This window comes from Odontesthes bonariensis, chromosome 9 (genome assembly GCF_027942865.1).
Source record: "Odontesthes bonariensis isolate fOdoBon6 chromosome 9, fOdoBon6.hap1, whole genome shotgun sequence".
Taxonomy (NCBI): Eukaryota; Metazoa; Chordata; class Actinopteri; order Atheriniformes; family Atherinopsidae; genus Odontesthes; species Odontesthes bonariensis.
Window position 1 is genome coordinate 19,191,624 of NC_134514.1, and position 13,238 is coordinate 19,204,861.

The following is a 13,238-nucleotide window of genomic DNA, read 5'->3' on the forward strand; positions in this document are numbered from 1 at the left end:
GCAAACTCCACACAGAAAGGCCCCAGCTGGGTGTTGAACCTGGAACCTTCTTGCTGTGAGGCAACAGTGCTAACCACCACACCACCGTGCAGCCCATAATTATTATTATTACTCTACATCATGGTGACTACGACAACCTCATCAGTGGTTATCTCACTTAGTCATGAAGTAAACTTTTTGTTGCACAAGAAACTGACATTTCCGGACTGACGGCATCTATCTATTCAAATAGCCTGTGCTTTCAGTGTTTTCTTTCCTGCATCTGGCATGTTCTTGTACTTTTTCAATCTTCAAGTGTCCAAATTATCTGGCTTGTGTTTACTTTAGAACATTTGTTTGAATGCTTTAGAGTCAAGGGAAACTGTAAGAAAGCAGGGCACGGCGCCCGCTCAGTGCCACTGGCTGTGATCACTGGTGTATCTTATTTCCCATTCAGACAAGTAACCATTCAGCGAGGCAAAGAAAGACTGACGAACAGAGAAAAAGAGCGCTGCCAGCTGCCAATGACTGCACCAACAAATCTTTGGGAACCTGTTGGAGCAGGTTTTTCTTTCTATATTTCTTATCACTGAACTAGTCTGGACAAGTGCCAGACACACACACTCATTCATTCATACACACACGGAAAATGACGATGATATTCTGTACTGCCCAAATCCGAAACCAACCCATCAACTATTTTCATACACATTTAGAGAGGCAATTTAATCGAAGTGCCTCACTGTCAGGGTGACGGTGGCTGGAGGTGCACAGATCTGCAAGGGAAATGGGATCAGTAGAGGCTACAGCTCTGAATGAGAAACAACAAACACAGAGCCGGTTTTGAATCCAAAAGTTAGGTGAGTTTGTCTGTCAGTTTTCCAGTAGCAGATAATATGGTGGAACAATGTTGCAATTTTTGCCTTGATGTACACTTTGACATTTATCTATTTCTTAGACACACACTACACTACTGTATTGTTAGAATATTGTTGCAGTTCTGCAGTGTTATTGGTTGCGCTGCTGTAGAAGCTGAAGGATGGCTCATATTTCTAAACTTTGAGTGGCAGCCTCATGTCATGCAAACACAAAGTCATATGATTCAAACAGTTGATCAGATATATCTGCTCACGTCCTCTGGTGACATTAGACACGGCAAACATGTGGTCATGTTGTAAACATTTGTTGACAGCTTGTGGTGAGAAAGTGAAGAAATGTGCTGATGGTAAGCTGATTGTGAAAGATGATTTGTGAATGTACCAACTGTGTGACTGCCTGTGATTCTCATGTTGGACTTAAAATTTCTCAATGAAAATCTACACCCAGGCTCAAGATCCTTGGAAAAATGCACCAGATACACTGTGTATCACGTAGACGGAGGTTTTTTTTTTCATTCACACTCAGACTAGTGAGATTCCTGAAACCACAGATTCTACACTGCATCTAAAAAAAAAGACACAACCCGTCCTCACCAGGCGAAACCACAAACTGTTCACTAGTTCAAACCAATCAGACAACACTGGTAAGTGCTTTGCAGGTGTGTCAACAGCCAGCTTTTTTTAATAGTTGCAAGATTGGTTTTAAGATGTTTTCGCTCTGATGGAATCTGATGGAAGATCAGCCAAAGCCGCAGTAAAACCATTGCCAAGTCAGTGCTGACACAGAACACTTTGAGTTGCTGTCTGAAGATCAGCGGCCAGTACCACTACGACTTTAGAGCCCTCAGATGACTAAGGCTGCGATTCGGAACTGAGTTAGATTGAATGATTAATATTGGGTTTATAAAGTAGAAGTTGGTCAGCATCAGATAAATGAAAATGCATTTTACAGTTTGAATAGAATAAAACAAGAATAGATCGTCACAGATTAGATGCACCCTCAAGATTGTACAAGAAAAATGTTATGTCAGTATTTCAGTTGTTTGTTTTTAAACATAATCATGTTCTATGAGTGCAGCTAAAATGAAAAGACTGATTTGTAATAATCAGGGTTTTTTCAATTGTATTTTTCAGATTATTATATACATTATGGTAAAACGAGATTATATCCTTGAAGTCACGGAGCAAATTTGAAAATAGAAATGCATGTTTCTTGATAATTATTGTTAAGCCAGCTAAACCACCTCTTAAGTTGTTATTTTTTTTTATAATCAACCTCTCTGTGGGTCTTATGACTAATTTACCACCCCTCCAAAACTGGGAAAACAAAATGTCCATTTGACAAATGAAAATTCAGAATTCAGGATTTCAAATGATATCTGACAACAGAGGCAAAATGCCGCAAAGAGATAAAGTGACATTTTCTCTGTAGGCGTGCAAAAACAATGTAAAAATACATGTTCATTTCAGGACTTAAATGAATAGTATTTTCTGAAATGCTTTGGCAGAAGAAAGAACCACATGTGAGATTGTTGAGAGAATTGCTGCAAGAATGCAAGAGAAAAATATGCACTGGTTATTCACATTCAAGAGCTGCCATGTTTAAATTGATTCAAATTAATTTCCATGAACCATTGTAGCAACAAATGGACACTTATGAAAAATTGAAATACGAAACATGTGCCCCTCTGGTCGTTTCAATCATCGGTGAAAACAGATCAGTTTCTGATCCTGACTTGGCAGGGCCTCACAGGCTAAATGTGATCTTGATAACATTCACTACTGCATGAAGGTGTTCTCCGAAATCCTCAAACACTTTTCAACTCTGTGGATCAGATTAAACTCTTCAAGAGGTGTCAGAGTACATAAAAAATAGCCTGCTCTCCCTCTCCTGCAAAATGCATTTACACAAATCAAACGCTGTGAACAACCACCTATGTCCGGACATATGTTAAAATATTGTTTTTTAAAGTTTTGGCAGATGTTGCACAAACTGAGTAAAGGCGTTGCCCTCATTTTGGAAAGGAGCTTCAACTTTGCAAGCAGCTGATTTTTAAAAATAACTGTTTAAAAGAGTCTTTCACAGGCTCTGGAAGTCTCTTCAGTTTTGCATTGGCTCTGGCTGGTGGCACTGTGTCTGTCAAGCAGGTGAGAGGTTTTGTTGCCACGGTGCTGAAAAAAAGCAATCTCTCAACTTTCACCCTGACACATAAGCCTCCTTTGATTTGAACAGAAAGAGCTTTGATTGCTACTTCTCACTCCTTGCACACGACATACAGAAGAGCCTGATTCCGCGTGGTCTGCCTCAGCGCTGTTCAGCTTTACGTGACCTAACAGTTATCATGGTTTGTTGGCAGTTTTAATGAGCTTGGCTTATGTCAGGGTTGAGGATACCTTTACTGGAATCAGGGCCACGTGTCTCTCACCTCCGCTGGGATCACATTACATTTCTTCACACTCAGTCCAATAACCTGTACTGGCTTTGAAATGAGTCCACCTGCTCCCATGCCTGCACTCATGCTGTCAGAGGATGCAGTGTAGTGTATCTCCTAGATTTACAGTAGTAAAATGACACTGAAGATATGATCTCAAAGGATCAGTGAACACAAGTGCTTTTTCAAAACATGGGAAAACTGCTTCCTGTTGTGTGGCAATAGCAGCATCAATAAAAAAAAACACTAGTTGGGTTTCCCTGTATCATTTTATGGCACAGTTTGAAGGGATTGCTTTCTGGCTTGGAATTATTTGAGATGACTCCACTCTCAGATGTCTCCTGTCTTCAATGCAACAGCCAGCAGCATGTTAGCTTAGCTGGGAAATCAGAAAACTGAGCATTTGATATCTTTCCTAAAGATGCCACAGTAAAACATGTAATCCACTTGTCATTTTTCAGATTCGGCATAAATCAAGTAGGCCAGATTAATTTGTGAACCTAAAGGTGTTGGTATAATGTGAATTTTGCAGTGGTAATTGTCTAACAAAAAATGACAGCAAATTAAATCTTATTTTTCATTTCTCAGCATTAAAGACTTTAACTTTAATCCCCCAAGGACAGATAGCTTTGTCTGACATGCAATTAAAGCTCCTTACAGCGTTTTTTCTGCAAATGATGACACCTTCTCTTTCAAATTTAGTCTCTGCTTTTTGTTTTCAATCTCTTCACAGGAGCAGATTTTGCCAGAGAATGCCATTCTCAGCAAAGTTTTCCCTCAGCAGCAGCAAGTCTCACACATCAGTCCCTCAGGCCAGTCTACACACCTGTGAGCCTCGTGGAACGTCTTGCCAACAGATGGCAGAATATCAGGTATGAAGTTGCCACGGGCATTTCTCTTTTAACTCAAATGACTTCCACTGTGCAAACATGGAAATACAAAACCCTTTCTGACTGCTTTGTGTTGCGTCTAGTTGCTGCCTGATGAGTTTGTGATTTAAACTGAACATACATACTTTGTCAATGGTCTTTGGTGGGTTTTCCAGGGTCAAATGTCTGGACTTGTCTGTTCTTTAGGCAAACTAAAACTTTTACCAGTACACTTTGTAAGGGTTGCGAGTCAGGCAAAAAGGCTGAGAAGGTTTTTTTTGGTTTATGTGCCATGAGAGAGCAGAGTTGCCGGTATCGGCTTAAGAGGACTCCCAGACAGTCCCTTGGTATTTTCTTTTCCTCTTGGTTAAAAAAAGAAGAAGTGGAGACAAGATTCCTATGACAACAACACTTCTGATAAGTTTCTTAGAAGTTCTTAAAAGTTTATAAAAAGTTCCAAGTTCTTATCATTTGGAATTAGCATCTTTAATGATGTACTTACTGTCACTCCCCAGACTAAAGAGGACAGGGACGCCTGCTTCCGCCACAAGGAGGGTAACACTTTCAGCTTGACGACTGCTGCTCCGAACAGGAGACACAGTGCTGATGGGACCACCTGTTCAGGATCAGGGCAAGCATCAGAACAAGGCCCTGCTGACCGTTTCCACCCGTACCGTCGACAGTTCAGTGATGGAGCAGTGGGTGCAGCAGACTGTCTCCAACAGTGCTCCTCTTCCTTTAGAAGTCTGCAGGAAGTGTGCATCCCTGACACTTGTTCACGCAGCAGTGAAGTCCTAATGACTTGGGATCACTGCGATGGAAGCAATCAGGTTTTTAGATTTATGGTGTGCTCTTTTTGTAGTCAATAACGTGTCAATAATCAGCATTGTCAATCGTTTAAAAAAAATGTGCTGTACCATTGCTCAAGTTACCTCCAAACAATTTTTAAAGTTGTCCTCTTTTTTCCAGAGTTCATACCCAGAGCTAGCAGCTGTACCAGCAGAGCCCTCCAGCTTCCTGTCTCAAAGCTTTCCGTTGTACAGCTCAATGAGCCCTCGACAGCAGGTCAGTCAGTATGCTGCTGAACCAAGAAGGGGTGCAGACCGGATGTGAACATTATCATTATTATCATTTTGCTTTTTCTATTATGACTGATCTGAGATTATGAGAGATCTGTCTGTGCTAGATGTCAGGTTGTGATTTTTTTTGTGTGTGTGTGTGTGTGTGTTTGCCTGTGTGGGTGCATGTGCTCCACAGGTCTTATCAAAACTGTATCCTAATGATTATCAACCAAACAGCTCTAAATATTCTCTCCAGAGTGTCTCCACTCAATCACACCAGGAGAGCACCACGCAGTCCCTGTTTCCTAAGCCCATTTACTCATACAGGTAACACTGGATATCACACCAACACTTGCCTGCATTTATTATGTGGTCATGGTTAAAGCAACAATATGCACAATTCTGAAGGGATTGTTTTTTTATAGATTACTCTGATATCTGATACTCTAATTACTGTTACTTTTTGCTGGAAAAATAAGAAAAATAAGCTCCACTGCATACCATTGGGCTACCTTAATGATGGGTGCATTGTTTATACAAATGTACACATAGATATAATGCTAATGTGAAATATCTTCTTCATCACTGCAGCATCTTGATTTTTATGGCTCTGAAGAACAGTAAAACAGGAAGTCTGCCAGTCAGTGAGATCTACAGCTTCATGACTGAACACTTTCCATATTTCAAGGTATTACTACACACACTGATTTTAATAAGTAAGTGACTAAGTATCACAGAAAAATAAGAATCTCAGAGAAAATAAACATCACTGAAGGAAAAAGGAAAAGATGAAAACTTATCGTGTGCAAAATAAAAAATATATAGAAATTGTTAGTCTAACGGAAATCATACAAAATCAAGCGTCTCAAAGCAGGCTAACTAACCAAGATAAAGCACCTGATGTTTGAATCAGTCCTGTGTGTAAATGCTCGGATAAACTAAAATAGGCCTTGATCCTCTGTACAGGCTCTAAAGTGCCATCTTTTTGCATCTTTTTGTTAAAACACTGAAACGTGAGCGTAGCAAAAAGAACACAAAACAAATTTTTGTAATTTTGTAATTTACAAATGAAAAGCAGGTGAGGCAATCAGCGAGGGAGACAATGTGTGATACAGGAAGTAAACACAAAGGAATACGCCTGGCGTAAATTAAAAAAAAAATTAAACAGGAAGCAGGGCAAGAAAGTGAAAAAGTAAATCAGTATTCCACAAAACTAATCAAAACATAAAAACTCAAACCATGACACCACAGAGCAATATGAGGACCGCCGTTCCCCCACAGGGAACGTTACAACATATCTAAATTTTTGCCAGGATCTGCTTTAAACCCAGAGTGATAATTCAGTTTGGTATTAATTTGGCAATTTGGCAGTGAATTATATCTACATGCCATGACAAGTGCCCACTGGGCTGAATATAGAAAACATTTTCAAATTAGCATGTTATGGTGTTTGGAATGTTGTTTTTAAATCGCCTGCCTTATCTATTTTCTGACTTTACAGCCTATGTTTCAGGTTGTGGGCAGCTGTTTGGAAAGCAGCCATTTATACTGTAACCTGTATAAACAGACATCTGTATATGTCGTTAGATTATAGCCGATGGGTTGCCTATATAGTGCCTTCCTGAATATGTATGTCATGAAATATTTGAGCTCGTTCCAAAGATGAGTCTCAACTCATCTGATTTGTAGGTAGCTGGAATCCTTTGGAAAATCTGCTCTGATCATCAGGGTTCAAACGTCCTGCAGCTGCCTCATTTAATTCATATTAATACACAAGGGTGGACTTCTAACTTGATCATGCCTGCAAGCTGCTTTCTTAACAAAAAGGCATGTGTAGCACAGAGTAGCAGGTATTTTATGGGGATAGTTGATGTCAGTTTCAACACACAAACCAACTACAGAGGAAAAAAAAGAGAAGCTATTGTTATCAAAATGTACACAAGTGTATTTTTGTCGTAATGTTATTCATAAAGATTATTAACCAGACATATAACCTCATCCAGGGGGAATAGTGCACTAATTAGGCTGCAGAAGTTGGTCTTACAGAAGTGTTAGCACAGCCCTGTTGAATTTTTTTTTTTTTCTTTTCTACAGTACTTTGAATGTCCAACATGACAGACTCAATCGTTCTCAACATCTAGGATAGCAGAGAAATGTAGAAATGTCAAGAAATTAAACTTTTCCTGAGGATTGTTACAATGTTGGAACTTGGCAAGGCAAGGCAAGGCAAGGCAAGGACACCAAAACGTAACATAAAACTTAAGACATGAGTCTGTAGCGTTATGCACTGATAATGGATTATATAACAGAAAAGGGGCACCACCTCCCAATTTCATTATTAACCTTAATTTGGTTACAGTCCTGGGAGGAGAAACTGTTAAGGTTATGAAATAAGAAGTCTCACTGAAATGAGTTCTGTTCTGAAGAGACAACCGATGCTTAATAACTTGTCTGTGACGCTCTGATGAATTATTACAAGCATTTATTTAACATTCTACAAGCATATATATAGAGTTGATAAAGGGACAGAATATGGGTAATTTGCAGTAGTTATAATGAAATACGGTTGGGAGAGAGAGATAGCTAAACTAAGAGGGATGAATGATGGCTTGTTATGTAATGCTAAGTCTGGCCTTCATCCGCAGGTAAAATGGGTATTCACTTCGGCCGGTTGCTTCCTAAGGATTCCAGCTACAACCACCACTTTCCAGAGAAAGGATTCAGCATGTCCACCGCTTTTAAGGATTTTAGAATTCAGCACCTTACTTCGTGGTAGAGTAGGAGATCGCGTGGGTCTTTTCTGATGAGCGTCGTTGTTGGAGGCCGTGTTTCTGTGGTAACCAGCGGGGTGATGTCAATCACTTCTTCTTCTTCTTCTTCTTTGAGCAGAGTGTCTGAGATCGGGCCGGTGCTGTCCAAGCTTAACCAAACACTCGCGGGTATCGGAACCAGACTTAGATTAAAAAAAGGCGAAGTCTAAAAATGGGAATTAATGGTTAAGGAGCAAACAAAAGAAGCTCCAAGAGGACGAGGGAGTGAAGACAAAAAGCTTAAGGATGTGAAGACAAAAGAGTGGTCAAGGATTTGAAGACCAGAGAGGTCCAAGAGTCACAAATTTGAAAAACAAGAGAGGCCGGACGAAATGGCGCGTCTGCGTTTTAAGCTTGGTGTGACGCTTCAGCTTTCGACCAATCAGCGTTTAGCTGACCCTTAACCAAAAGGCTAAAAAGGGGGGTTGAACTGTAAGCTCAGAAAAAAGGGGAATTCTCTCTTCCAAACGTATTCACCTATGTTACACTGATTTAGATATAATAAATAATAAATATAATGTTCATAACAGACAATAATGTTGCATAAGAACAGGCATAAACACAAATATGAGCATGAAACGGTCATCAACACAGGATACTTCACATTATTACACTGAAAATTATATGACAATCTTTTGGGAATTCTTGTTAATGAAGGCAAATGCAACTTTTGGTTAATACCTGTAGAATTTAAACCATTGGATTAGGCATTGCAATAATGAAAACATTAAAACATACATGGTATTTTAATTGTCTGATTACTGGCTGATACAGAGAAAAGTGTCCGTTATTCATGTCCTCTGGGTGGCAATGTGGCTCCACGGGAGGATTTCTATAAAAATAATGTTTTAGTAACTTCTTGAATAATCTTTGTAGAAAAATGTGGAATGTCTTAAAATGACCTGTGGACTCATCCAGTCCCGATTTTCACCCTTTTAGTCCAAGAAAGCCGTAGCTTCTAGTGGATTTTCACTCTCTGGGAAATCGAGAACTGAAACATTCCTTTGGTTGAAACAAGGAAAAAGGAGTAGTTTTTTCTCACAAATTGTGTGCAAACGTGTGCCATCCACAGATGGTTTGAGGATTCATTGTCCCATCTACATGCATGTTTAAAGTTAAAATCTGTGGATTATTTGAAGAGCTCAGTGTTGTATGCAAGATGTTTGTTTATAAATGGCAGTGGCACGGCCACCTTGTACCTTGCACATGTTTAAAATAAAAACATGAATATATTAACCTGTGTATTATTTGAATAGCTTAGTATTGAATGTACAATAACAGAGTAGCTATGTTTATACATGGCACTAGGCCCCGTTAAATATAAAACACAATTGTATGCCATATAAATAGTAGGGGGGTCCCTGGCCTGAAAAACGTTGAAGACCCCTGCATTAAGAGGTTTTTTTCTTGGTCATAAAGTTAAATGTCTCTTAGTTGTCAAGAAGGAAGAAACAAATGTCCTTTCTCTCCCTTCCTGAGCATGCTACAAGTCCCGTGACATTCTCAGGTTTTTACAAGTCCAGCTTTACTGTAAGAAAGAGCCCACCACAATACCACATCTTAGACAAATGTATTATTTGCAGGTTTAGATTTAAGTCATTTCTGTGGAGTGAGATAGAAACTGCGTCTGCGGCTGCGTCAAGGAACTACAGCCTCTGAACATTGGGAACCTGCGTAACCAGTCGAGCCTTATGTAATTCTACAAGTCCTATTCCAGTCTCTTTGGATTTATGCAAATCTAGCTCATTGCACATGTAGCGACACAAGGCGTGATGGTGAGGGCAGTTTAAAGATTTTAATGTTGCCAGACAATGTTTGCTTGTGAAATATTAAAATCTAATGACTTTCTATGGGTTTGATGGGAATATTAAATTAGTTTCAATTTGGAATTTGATCCGCTAGATGTTACTATATTGCAGACACTGGACCTTTAAAAGCAACAATTTGCCACCTTTTTAATCTCATGTAATGACTGTCACTAATAATTCGTAACTTTGGGTTTTGAATAGCTTTTCTGTCAGAGCAAGTTATTTAAAGACTTCCCAAAAAGAGAATAGTTTCAGGGGTCTAAACAGCCAGCCTGTGGTATGATGCATACTGGTATGTAGAAGCTGTAGCATGAGATCATAAAACTATGGTTTCTCACACATCTCCTAGATCAAATCATCCCTCTCTGCTTTCAGACAGCTCCTGATGGGTGGAAGAACTCTGTGCGACACAACCTTTCCTTGAACAAGTGCTTTGAGAAGGTGGAGAACAAAAATGGGAGCACTTCTCGCAAAGGCTGTCTTTGGGCTCTTAATCCGGCCAAGGTGGAGAAGATGCAGGAGGAGCTGCATAAGTGGCGTCGCAAAGACCCTCTGACGGTCCGCAGGAGCATGGCAAGGCCAGGTGGGCTCGCAAAACATCTCAAAAATCGTCTTTGCTCGAGAACATGTCTATTGACTGAAAATCAAAACTTTGCTTTTTGCAAATCCGTTTGACCAAAATTTGTTCTGTGTTAAAGGTCTCAAACTGTAGTTTAAATGAATCAAAGCTGGATTCTAATGTGAACTTATCGTCTTGCCTTGCCTTTTTAAAACTCAATTTGAAACACTTTTTTCATAGAAGATCTTGATCGTCTACTGGGAGAGAAGCCAGAAAAGCTCAGGTCTTTGCCACCATACACTTCGTTATCCAGAGTGACCACTAACTACAACACCACTTGTGCACCAGCCCAACTTCAACCAGCATGCCAACACCCTCGACGTTCACACTACACCCAAATTCGACCTCAGCAGCCCTACCACCTCCCCCCTGCAGCTCCTCATCCCAGCAACTCATTTGGCCTGTTTTCTCCCTCTGGAGAGCAGTGTGAAGCTGGGATCCCTTCGGCCGGGGGTTGTCTGAACTCACTCATGGCTGGAAGGATGCCACCTCTTCACAGTGCTGCCTTGCAGACTGAGTACAGTGTTGGCCCGAGGGGCATCCAGGACATGTTGTTGGAAGGAGACACCAGTTATGACATTGACACGCTCAACCCCAGTCTCACTGACGTGCAGCTGCAAGGTAAGTGAATCACAATGATACAATATGACAGATGGAAAAAAAAAACAACGACTAATAAGCAGAAACTAACTAACTCTCGCTGTGGTAATCTTATCAGACTGCACACTTCTTCAAGGCAGAAAGATTTTCTCAGCCTCATGAAATATCAAAACTTTGAAATGTTCAGGTTAGACAGGGAAGATAGTGTTGGGCTAAAGCTGACATTTAGGCATCCTAATGTAAGGAAGATTAGTGGACACAGGAATGTGAGCACGACATCTTTAGTTTTGATGACCATGTATGTTTTTTTTAGGGTTTTTGCCTCCCTAAGGGACTGTGACTAGTGAAAAATATCATAGTAGAAGTCAATAGTAGATGGGAGACAAGATAGCGCCACACAAGTGATGCACTTGTGATAGGAACCCCAGTGTTCCCTTTTTAAGAAACAATTACTCAGTTACATAGTTTGGCCACCAGACAGTGCTGACAAGTTTACTCTCTGTCTGATGTCCAGCCGAGCTGAACATGACTGGAAACTGCTGCGTCAAGCCAATGTTTGTGTTAACTCTAACAGAACTTTCTCACAGAGGACATTTTGGCATTTTAGCATGAACTTTGTTGTAATGAAGCGTAGGAGAAAGTCCTGAGAGCGCAGTAGTGGAGCAGCATGCACATTACCAGGGCCCTTCAGCTATGAAGTTGAGTTACGAAGTCTATTATCTACTGCTCTGTTTGTGCTAATGTTAGATGTTAGAATGTTAAAATAAATTGGTCTGGTTGCAGTCAGCCAGTGATCAATAAAACTCTCCATCTCACAGAGCACCTTTGCACAAAGGATGGGTGTTCTGTGGCTTAGCTTAGTTATGCAAGGTACCTGGCTAAGCCTGCACTCCAAACTCTGCCAGGTTTAATTCAGGACCAAGCAAAGAAGTAGAGAAAAAAAGGAGAATTCCATCTTTTGTCTATTTATTGGAAAGCAAATTGTTGTGCGACAGCTGCATCTGCGCTGAACAGCAAATGGTGCTTTCCAAAATATTACCCTATATTTTCCTTTTTGCAGGTAACTTGTGGGAGGTGTTAAGAGAGGACAGTCTGGCGTCGGAGCCACATGTTGCCACCACGACCTCCTCTGCCACTGTTGTCCTCCAGGACCATCACGTCCAGTCCAGCTGCCTCCACGCCCTGCCTCCTTTCAGCCACATGTCAGCGGGGAACGATAGCGGTGGCGGTAAAGCAGCGTATGAGGATGAGGACACAGACGGAAGCTGTTGGAGCGGACTGCATCCTGTGGGCTACTCAGGAGTAGAGAGTTTGGCGGGGTACCTGACCTCCTGTACCACATCTGTTTCCTTAATGTAAACCTTTGGGCTCTCCATCCACTCTGACAACTGATGAACTAGTGCATGTGGTCCTGTACGGAGAAAACTGTTGCAAGCAGCTTCATGCCACAGCATTTGCTTGATGGTGTTAAATCCATCAGATCCTGTATTTGTCACTGCATGGAAGAATATATGGGGGACGTGGCCATCAAGATACTCGTTTAAGAACACATTTCTTTCTTTCATTTTTAAATTTTTTTTTCCATGAATCTTTGCTATTTCTTTTGATGAACTAGAACATGATGAAGTTACAAATGGAAAAGTAAACGGGGAAACATTTTTTTTCTACATTCCTCACTGAAAGTCTGTCAGATTTATATGCAAACACAACCTTTAACTGTGTTGTGCTTTTTATTTACAAATGTCATATTTCTGTTGTTCTTAGGTCATTTAAGATTATAAATTGTTTTATATTGTCAGCTTTTTTTAGTCATTTGATATAAATTAGGTCAACTTTAACCGCAGTAAAGTCAGAAAATACTAAAAGAGCAGTTAATTGGCTACAATCAGTATTTTTGTACCAATGTTTGAAATGTCAGTATGTTTAGTTAATGACTAAAAACTGTATTGTTTTTTTCATTCTCATTGTTCATAAAGCATGTTTTCAGTTGCAGCAGGTAGATTGAGGTATTTATTTTTTTTGCTCTGAAAAAAGCAAAAGCAAAAGCTCACGGTACACAACACGCTCACACAAGACGAGAAACAGCGGTGTGTTTAACAGCCAGAAAGCCACAAATATCTTTCGGGAGTTGCTGAAGACCAAAGCCAGAGCTAAATGGAGGTTGATACAAGGATGAAACTGA

At 40.3% G+C, this 13,238-nt stretch overlaps 1 protein-coding gene across 3 annotated transcripts; it reads left to right on the forward strand.

Annotated features, from left to right (window-relative positions):
- The first annotated feature begins 635 nt into the window (after positions 1–635).
- Positions 636–13,044, forward strand: foxn1 (forkhead box N1). 3 transcript variants are annotated; one of them, XM_075473537.1, is made up of 9 exons: positions 636–839; positions 4,023–4,161; positions 4,674–4,988; positions 5,128–5,223; positions 5,416–5,546; positions 5,811–5,907; positions 10,213–10,420; positions 10,637–11,077; positions 12,117–13,044. In XM_075473537.1, the coding sequence occupies exons 2-9, from the start codon at positions 4,042–4,044 to the stop codon at positions 12,413–12,415; spliced, it is 1,707 nt and encodes a 568-aa protein (XP_075329652.1). In that variant the 5' UTR covers positions 636–839; positions 4,023–4,041; the 3' UTR covers positions 12,416–13,044. The 3 variants fall into 3 exon arrangements, with proteins under 3 accessions (XP_075329652.1, XP_075329653.1, XP_075329654.1); XM_075473538.1 differs by having other exon boundaries at positions 10,640–11,077; XM_075473539.1 differs by having other exon boundaries at positions 5,476–5,546.
- Positions 13,045–13,238: the final 194 nt, after the last annotated feature.

Bases quoted from the DNA above. Each gene is read 5' to 3' on its own strand.
- foxn1 (XM_075473537.1), top strand. From the start codon at position 4,042: ATGCCATTCTCAGCAAAGTTTTCCCTCAGCAGCAGCAAGTCTCACACA. The intron at 4,162-4,673 runs GTATGAAGTTGC...GTCACTCCCCAG, and splicing joins AACAGATGGCAGAATATCAG to ACTAAAGAGGACAGGGACGC. The intron at 5,547-5,810 runs GTAACACTGGAT...TCATCACTGCAG, and splicing joins AAGCCCATTTACTCATACAG to CATCTTGATTTTTATGGCTC.